Source organism: Perna viridis, chromosome 7 (genome assembly GCF_037379345.1).
Source record: "Perna viridis isolate PV_CMFRI_1.1 ecotype Kerala chromosome 7, ASM3737934v1, whole genome shotgun sequence".
Lineage (NCBI taxonomy): Eukaryota > Metazoa > Mollusca > Bivalvia > Mytilida > Mytilidae > Perna > Perna viridis.
In genome coordinates, this window is record NC_142451.1 from 16,048,187 (window position 1) to 16,057,794 (window position 9,608).

General features: G+C 33.8%; 2 protein-coding genes across 2 annotated transcripts; one reads left to right on the plus strand and one right to left on the minus strand.

Moving 5' to 3' along the window:
- The first annotated feature begins 870 nt into the window (after window positions 1–870).
- On the plus strand, window positions 871–4,623 carry LOC148611532 (endonuclease G, mitochondrial-like). The gene is made up of 3 exons (XM_088592184.1): window positions 871–1,456; window positions 3,419–3,531; window positions 4,321–4,623. The coding sequence occupies exons 1-3, from the start codon at window positions 902–904 to the stop codon at window positions 4,583–4,585; spliced, it is 933 nt and encodes a 310-aa protein (XP_088448310.1). The 5' UTR covers window positions 871–901; the 3' UTR covers window positions 4,586–4,623.
- On the minus strand, window positions 4,191–8,574 carry LOC148611533 (uncharacterized). The gene is made up of 3 exons (XM_088595254.1): window positions 8,551–8,574; window positions 7,493–7,685; window positions 4,191–6,657 (listed from the first exon to the last, which is right to left on the minus strand). The coding sequence occupies exons 1-3, from the start codon at window positions 8,572–8,574 to the stop codon at window positions 5,333–5,335; spliced, it is 1,542 nt and encodes a 513-aa protein (XP_088451380.1). The 3' UTR covers window positions 4,191–5,332.
- Between the last annotated feature and the right edge of the window lie 1,034 nt (window positions 8,575–9,608).

A 9,608-nucleotide genomic window follows, 5' to 3' on the forward strand; every position in this document is an offset into this window, starting at 1 on the left:
ATGAGTAGAAATAGATATCACTTTGTGTGTCTGATTTATTTTGAAACAAATTGTATAATTTAAATTTTATACACTCCGTAACCATACTTCTCATCTTGGTCGATGTTTTTCTGCTACATTAATGAAGGTTGAAAAAAATAATAAGCGTTTTCCAACTAATAATCTTTTCAAAAATACTCAATTCTGATGAATTTTCATGAACTCATTATCGCGGTTTTGCTTGACAATGGTTCAATTAATTAAAGAAAACTGTGTTCTAATTTAGAAAATGATAGAAAATGATATGAATAACCCCGGCGGAGTCCCATTTTATATAAAGCATGGTATGAGCGTCCATCACACATATATACTACGAGTACTAGAACTACAAGTTTTTTTTATTTAATATTGGGCTAGTTTTAATTAGTAAATATGAAAATACCTATTTCAAACACATTATAGAGACTTACTTTTGGTTAGTCTTTTTGCTTCTACGATATGTATGCAATCATGATTAATCAAAACTGTGGCCACGCTAATTTAGGGTAAATAGATCGTTATAATTGAAACTGCACTGCTGAAGGAGATGCATTGGAATGTTTCGTAAAAATTCTTATATAACTAAATTTGAAAGTTTTTTCTACGGTTTACTAATTAAAATTAGAACTAAAAATATATATTGTTTTAACACAGTTCCTGGTCGAATGCAATTCAGTTTAATAATGAATTTTGCAAAGACTTTCTTGAAAAAAATATATCTAGCTTTATTTCTACAGTAAAGTTCATTTATACATGATTCTAACTTCACATAATTTGTTCACATATCTCCCATAAAGTTAGGGTCGATCACGGGATGCTTCTCGTGATTATAGGCATTTTTGTAAATGAGGTTCGTTATCTAGCACGCGGTCGGCTGTTTACAATGTCAACTCGTGTTATTTCTGTCGTAAGTATTTGTGGTATATCTGCGAGTATCGGTGCAATTTTTGGTGCTAATTATACTTCACGGAATGTTAAAGAAGACGGGTCGAAATCATATTTTTCCTGTAAGAAATTTAGCATTCTTCCTGTGGCTTTGACCTCATCGGCGGTCATTTCTTTGAACAAAAATGTGCCAACAACAATGCCTCAAAGCCATTCTGTAAACAGGATATCAGAAATAATGCAGTATGGTTTCCCAACATTAGATCAAATCCGTTCGTATGACAATTTTGTTTTAGCGTATGACAGAAGAACAAGAAATGCTCATTGGGTTTGCGAGCATATCAAAGAAGAACATGTTGCCAAAAATGACAATATTCAAAGAAGTAAATCACAGTTTTGTGATGACAACTCTATTCATCACTTCTTTAGAGCCACGAATAATGATTATAAAAACAGTGGTTATGACCGTGGACACTTGGCAGCAGCTGCCAACCACAGGCTAGCACAGAAAGCAATGGACCAGACGTTCCTCCTCAGCAACATATCTCCTCAGGTATGTGTAAATATAATATGATCATGTTTTCACTCAAAAATATATGTTGTAATTGAACGATGTCATATTTATTTTTTTTCAGCATCCATCTGTCAAACATATATTGTGTCGATTGCAATGTTTTCACCTTATTTTAAAACAATAATTGCATTGATGTATTTGTCAACTGTACTTTTTTCGGAGATGCGAATTAAACTTGTCATTGGTTCACAAGCACGTGAAAAGTCAAAGCCACTGGAAGTATGCTAAATTCCTTACAGGAAAAATATGATTTCGACCCGTCTTCTTTAACATTCCGTGAAGTATAATTAGCACCAAAAATTGCACTAATACTTGCCATTTCATCTATTTATATTGAAGAATTTAGTGAAAAATATCGATTCAAAACTTTCCTTTGATGTACATGTATCAAGCCGATATAAATTAATCTTGATATGGATCAAACTTGTTTTCTATAAGTAAATCACTTATTGGAAAAAATTGCAACTACTAAATAATTACCAAATAAATATGTTGCACCATAAATAAACCATAAATAGCCTCCAATGCTTAGTCATTCTTACATGTAACATTCACCTATTCCATAAATTTTTTCTCCATATTGCAGATGTAATAATATTTTCTCGGTTGAAAACATTACGCACATAAAATGAAAATTGAACAAAAATGACAAAAAATCTGAAACTGGTTTACAGTTTTTTTTAGATGTTCAGTTGAATTCAACCCTTCTAGTATGATTAAGTGTGACTTTGCCATGACTGAAGGTCAGACATTAGCTTGCATGTACGGGTCAAGCAGTTTTGTAGTAGACATCTTTATCAAAATCGTTTCAACCAGATATTTTTTTCTAAACTAGAATGTTTACATGTATGTACAGCTGATACCCAAAGCATCATAAAATATGCACTCATATAAAACATTTGTGTCTATAATGTGGCTAGAATGACTTTTCGGTCTATGTCGAAAGAGCAGAATAGTAGTGTCACCCAATTTGTTTCTTTTTTTCTTTTCCAAAGGGTGCACTATACAGTTACATTAAGGCGCACTGTTTCACACACCAAGTTACCCCGTCAGATTTTGTAAAACTTAAAATTTAAAGTTGAAATTTGGTGGATATATTGTTTAAATGTAGTTACGCATTTATACATAGACAGATGTAATATATGAAATGGTAAACAGGTGTAATTTAAAGGAAGAATGGTATCCGGAACGTTTCAGTCCCCTGCTGTATTAGGTTCTCTCCTCAGAATCAGATGGCTGATTTTCAAAATACCTTATTTCGCACAAACTTTTGGAACTAAAATTGTGAGAGAATGAATCGAAAAGGGTCTTATTATTTTTACCCTTTTTCCACCTACTCCATGCATGCTTTCATCCTTCGGTAGTGTCTAAGTGCCTGATATTTTATAAAACATAGTAATTGCTGTTAGTTTTGGAAAGGCACCCCTGATTTGTACTAAAACTCAGTAATATCTTTTTTCAGTATGTTACCATGGCTACTGGATTTCATAACAATAATCACTAAATTACTTATAAATGACTTGAACCGCCACACACAAAGGATTTCAAAAATATGCACTTTTTTATGACAGAACACTGGTAATTTCTGTGCGGACTGCCTCAAAACAGCTTTATTTCAACAAAATGAGACCAAATTTTCAGAAATGACCTAACTGTACTACCATAGCGTTAATTGTTTAGTTGATCTCACTTCCTTGTCTGAAAGGTGAAAGTATTTCTAATTCACACCTGCCTCATGCAAGGGCAGACCCAGACACTTTAAAGATGAGGGGTGCCAGCTGGGGTTCCTCAGGAAAGAAAAAGGGGTGCTAGGACATTATTTACCATTGTTTTCAATTAAAAATGGGGTGCCAACCCCCCACACCCCTCCCCTATATCCATCACTGCATAAGCTTACATGTATTATTCATGATTTAATACCTTTTACATTTGCTTTGGTAGGTTGGTCCAGGGTTTAACAGAGACGTCTGGAACGATTTGGAGAAGTATGTTCGTGCTAAAGCCAGGAAACATAAGAGTGTTTACTGTTGTACTGGGCCTTTGTATTTACCAAGGTATGGTTTAAACCTCACAAAGGTTGGGAATCATGTACATTTTACTGATACTTTTAAAAATTGTCATGGGTTAATACAAAATGAATCAATTATTGACTATTTTTTTTATTCAAACCCAAATCCCAATATTTTATTTAAAATGTTAATTTTTTGTTCAAGAATAACAAATTAAATATACAAACGATTTGAAAACTATATAAAAGCAGAAAGAAAACCAAAATATAGCTACAAAAAAGTTGTTACATTTTTATCAAGGACAATGAAAACAGGAGATAAACAATATAAGAGACTTACTTAAGAAGTTAAGGTATAACATTATCACTAAAACTTAAATATTCATCCATGCTCTTAATATATTCCCTACCTTCTTATAAAATTATAAAATATGATGCATAACAATCTTATTGAATTTCATCAAAATCTGTTGAGCGATCAAGGATAAATTGCGTTCACAAGAATTTTTACGGGATTATAAAAACTGAAGTAGTGATCAACACTCCTTACTTTGTACTGAACATCAACGTGCCATATAAAATGTACGAAAATGTATTTAACTGTAGATTACGTTGACTATGAAGCAAAATCCTGTTTTGTTTGCAAGATACAAGAAAATTATTTATAAACTGCCAGACTGTGATGATTATATTTATCAGTTCTACTCCAAGAAAAAGTAAACTTTTATTTAACGAAAAATAAATACACAAAAAAGCTTTAGTTACAGTTCATTGACAAATACATGTAGTATTGGTGTGATTCTACACTCGTAAATATTGTTCGTTCTCTTTTTAGAAAAGACATGGATGGAAAATTGTATGTGAAATATGAAGTTATTGGGCTGAACAATGTTGCAGTACCAACACATTTTTTCAAAGTGGTTTTAATAGAAACAGAGAATGGACAGTATAGAATAATGGCATTTATGTTGCCAAACCAGCGGTTACCAAAAGATGCTAAGTTAAAACATTTTCTTGTGCCTCTGGAGACAATTGAAAGGGCTGCTGGTTTTCTGATTTTTGATAAAATTCCTAGAAAAAACATCAAAGCAATTTCTTGATGAAATACATGTATTTAAATAAAATAATAGGAAACCTTGTTTTTGTTTTGCCATGAAAACAACTTACAGGTCGATTACACAATAAAACCAGAAGGAAAAAAAACTTTTCCACTATAACAATTCCTTACTGTGCTGCAGTTGGCTTCTGTTACAACGAGAACATAAACATAGAAATAAGCGCTATCATAGGTGAAAAAAAAAACATGTGAAAAACTTTCATTGAATAGATAGTCATCTAGTTTTCTAAAATCTAATCAGGCAAACAAAATATTACTACTTTTCCCCCAAGTCTTGAAATAGCTAGAACTAATCAATAATGAAAGTATATGTATGACATTGTATGAAAAGTCATTTTAGTAGGAAAGGCATACCCACTACCCACAGTTTGATAAGTGTTTTACAATATACCTATACACACCACGAAATATTAATTGATTTCTTCTAAAACTTTACAGTATATGAGGCCAAAATAAAAAAATAGTCTTGTTTTCTGCTACCAACAAGAAAAAAATATGGTAGGCAGGTAGGGAAATTATTTCATTTTTCAAAAATATTTTAAAACTGAGTTAATTGTGGATACAATCTAGACATTAACATTGCTTTAGCCAAAATGGCCATAAAATGTATAGGGTAGACACAAAAAATACATTCATTACATTTTAAACTTCTTTCACTGTTACAGACAGTCATACACATTTACATGCTGCTATTTCAGAAAAAAAACAAGCTTACAAGTTGACATAGCGCTTAAAAGTTCATCATGTCTGGCATGTTCCCTTTCCCTTTGGCCGAATCCGCATTACTTTTCTTCAAGTCAATTTCCGGAAGTGTTGTGTCACGTGGTCCCATAAGATTCGACGGTTCCCGCGGTAAAGTGATAACAGGTGCAGGTTCCGAATCTACTGTTCCTGGGAGGCTTGCTTTTTCCTTTGGAGAACTCAAAATTCCAGGCGGGGGATCTTTTGAAGTGCTTGTTGTCGGTATAACAGGCTTATCAGTTGGCTTCTCTGTGGCAAAAGATACCGATTTTCTTAATTTGTCTGGAGCACTTGCTTGTTGGTTTTGTTGCATAACCGTTTGGTTTCCGTCGACAAAAGGATTTACTGAAGCAACAGTGTTACTTTTTTCTTGAGACGCTTTAGAATTTTCAAGCGCCATATTCTTGTCCATGGCGAAAGACTTTTGCCTCTTTACATTGTTTGGAAGCGCGGAAGCCGTTGTTACATTGTGTCCTTTTGAAGATTCTGATTTATTCGCGGATTCATTCTTTCCCATGCTAAAGGACCTTTCTCTTTGTATTCCAGATGAACCATTTGTGTTATTGACAGCTGCAGGTACAGCTACGTTTGGTTGGGTATCCTTCACCTCATGTTTTGTTGCATATCCACTAGCTACATTTGGTTGTGCAACATTCATTCCATTTTGCTTTGGTACGTCTCCACCAGCTACGTTTGATTGTACGACATTCAATCCACCTTGTTTTTGAGCATCTTCAAATGATGCATTTTGTTTCTGAGCGTCAACAAGTTTAGTTTGGGAATTCCCAACGGGAACCACATCTATTTGTATAGAGTTGATTTGTTGTTTTGGAACATCACCACCAGGTCCCTTGTTTGGTAAATTACCATAATCAACACTAGCTGCATTTACTGCTTGCTTTGAAATGTCTGCAGACGACAACATGCTTGGAACATGGCCGTTTAGTTCGGCATGTGTTCTTGGTGTATCAGTGGTAGTTGCACCTTGCATGTTTGCTGAAAATCCAGATGTCAGTTTCGTTTTTTCTCTTGTCGGTCCATTTTTAGGAACGGCATTGGGGTCGGTGAAGTCAGTATCGATACCGCTGGGTGTAACCGGAGTAGATGTCTCTATAAACTTGGCATTCAATTTCATGTTATTGTTATACTCTCTAAATTTGTCCGGGTTTTGTCCAGTAATACTTCCCTCTATACCCTCGTCTTCCATGTCGATCATGCCCAGTACATCATGTTCGTTCCTATGTATATCTCCTCCAACTCCTGCCTCTACAGCCTTCTTCGTCACACCCAGGAAGCTTTTTGGTTTCTTTTGTTCTGAAAGGGACACAAAGATAGTCATCGCATGTATAAAATTCCAGTTAAATGTATGTATTTTTTTACCCAGCCTGCGAATAATTACATCACAAAATGACGCTCATACAACCCATTGGAGTACAGGGATGCAGTAACGAAATGTGTTTTCAAAAGGTTTATGATTTAATTTTTTAAAGAAAACTACTGGAAATTATTGTAAGCCTTGCATTCAAAGTCCCCCCCCCATCTTATTTATTTTCAATATAAACGCCAATAACTGCAAAATTCACATTTATGGCTTTTTAAGAGCCATTACTCATACAAAAAGTTGTTCACTTTTGTACCATAAATAATTTTATCGTTGACAGTTTTGTTTTTCTGCATCTTTTATGGTTTCAAAATAGAAGTAAAAATTAATAAAGTCATTATTGATTTGACCTTTTTAAGACCAATAATTTCAATAAGAACTCGTACATTTCCTACCCCCTTTAAAGCACTTCAAAATATCAGAAATCTTTGAATTCTTTTACTTTTCTGTTTCACTTTAAATTATACAGATACAAATAAAATCTGTTGTCTAATCAAAGTAACTAACACACACAGTAAAGGTAGTTTTGACGGGATAGGAAAATTTTATGTGCATGACGAACCTACGATGAACGAAACGTGATGGCAATAGCTAACCTGGACCAGGCCGGGTGAGTTATCCATTTGCATCATGAAAACTGATTTGTTCAACAATGAATGTTATTATTTTGTTGCCCTAGATGAAATGAAGGGAAGGGAGAACGAATATTACAGTAAAAGTAATACAATATAGGGAACGTAACAGGAAGTACATAAAACTAATACAAACCTTCCAATAACCTTGCTTCTTTCTCTTTTTTTGGGAGATAATAGCATTTATAGAACAAGATTGCTCCAACGACAGCGGCTATCAGTAGTAACACGATGACAACAACAACAGCAATAATAACAGCATTGTTATTATCGTCTTCAGGTGTCGGTGGTACTGGTAATAAAGCATAAATGTTTATAGATTTCTGTTTCTTAAAGCATATTACAGATAAAATACTACAAACTTGAATATAAATTTATACAAAGGAACAGTGACAGAAAAGTATAGCTACTGACTTAAATAAAGTGCAGCCTGTTTCATTTTTCAAAATCAATATAAGGTGTTAAAACATAATGTCATGTCAAACAAAATGGTATTTGTGTTGTTCAATTCAACGTACTGTAAAAAAAACGTGTGCAAAATATAACACTGATATGCTGTGTATTGTCCGAGAGAAATTGAATTTACAATGAATATTTATTCAAGTTTCTAGGCTGACAAGTTAGATTACATTCTTGTGTTTATTGTCTGAGCTTGGACATAGTATAAACAACTTTAACTCCACAAATGATGAGTTATGTCAATCTAGCAGTTACCAAAAATAGGCCAGTTTTGAAACATTGAACATGATAGAGAGTTTTAAAACGAAGCTGATTATTGACTGCCATGAGAATTATTTGGAAGCGAGAATCAAAAGAAACTGAAGACAATGAATGTTTAAAAATTTATTACAGGTAATAACAGTTATCAAGTAAAGAAGTGTGTGATGCTTATGAATCTTCTTCCTGAGGAAGATTTTGAATCACTTAACCCTTTAAGATCCCGTCCGTGCATTAAGTGGAAACGATAAATACAAAGATTTTGTTGATGAGTAGTCCAACAAGTCCAGGCCTGGCAATAAGAGGGTGCTAGCTATAGTTAATGTATAACACAAAGGACGTTTTGCAGACTGGGATGTTCGTGGCTGCTAAAGCAAGGTCATATATTACTTGTAAAGAATGTGGAAGAGTGGTTAATTTGTGTCATTTTTCCTTTCAAATAAAGAAGTACACATCACAGTGTTTGTCACAGCTTACTTGCCCACTTTTAATTGCAGACATAAATTAACATTGGGTGTTATGTTGTGGTAACAATTTAAGTGTGTTTCTAAAATGTTATTTTTATACCTGTAAATTCTTGTAAAGATTTCTGTAATTAACTATTGAATTAAGGGAAATATGCAAATAGTTAATTATTGTTAATTCAAAAAAGTACAAAAAAGCAAACATTATACTTTTTGAAGGAGTAATCAAGGGAACCAAGGTTATAGGGTAATGAAAAGAAATCAATCCAGGGACAAAAACCAGACATGGAAAACAGACATACACAACAAAGAAGATAAAGTAACTAAAATCATACATACAAAGTAACAAAAGCAAATGAGCAACTCGGTCTCCACTAAAAACTGGGAGCAAGGACCAGGTGCATATACACCGGTAGGGTAAGCGCCCTCTGCTTTTCTAGAAACACCTGCCGAGTTGCTCATAAAAGTCAAGTCCTGGGGTAGAAAAACGAGGAAATGAAAACTATGAACCGTTGAATAAATCAGTTTTCATGGTGCAGATGGATACACCATAACGATCCACGAGTTCATGATGACGACCATAAAACTTCTGTAGTGATGACCTCAATCTTGTAGCAGCACAACCCAGTTTCAGAAGCCTATTTGTGAGAGTTCTAGCGTGATACAAAAAGTCTGTGTAGTTTCGGCAAGCTCTGGCATAACGTATGAGTTGTTATATGAACCCTCCATACGCAGGTGCTGAAGGGATGTTGCCACAGATGAAAGGAAAGTTGACAATTCTAAATGAAAAGTCATCACGTTTGGCGTAAAGTTTGGTCAATAGTTTTCCTTTACCATCAATTTCTAAATGTAGGAATACATGTTTCTTATAAATTTGCCAAATTGTATTATATTCGTATACAAGTTTCTTAAAATATGCAACGAATTTGTGAAAAAAAAGATAAAATTATGACAATTAAGCGAACTGCAAAATGTTCGGAGAAAGCCATTTCATTCGTTATATCCTTTAAACAATTGCAGTATTTATGCTTTCTTTTTATTCATATATTTTCTTAACTGCAAGAATGTTTA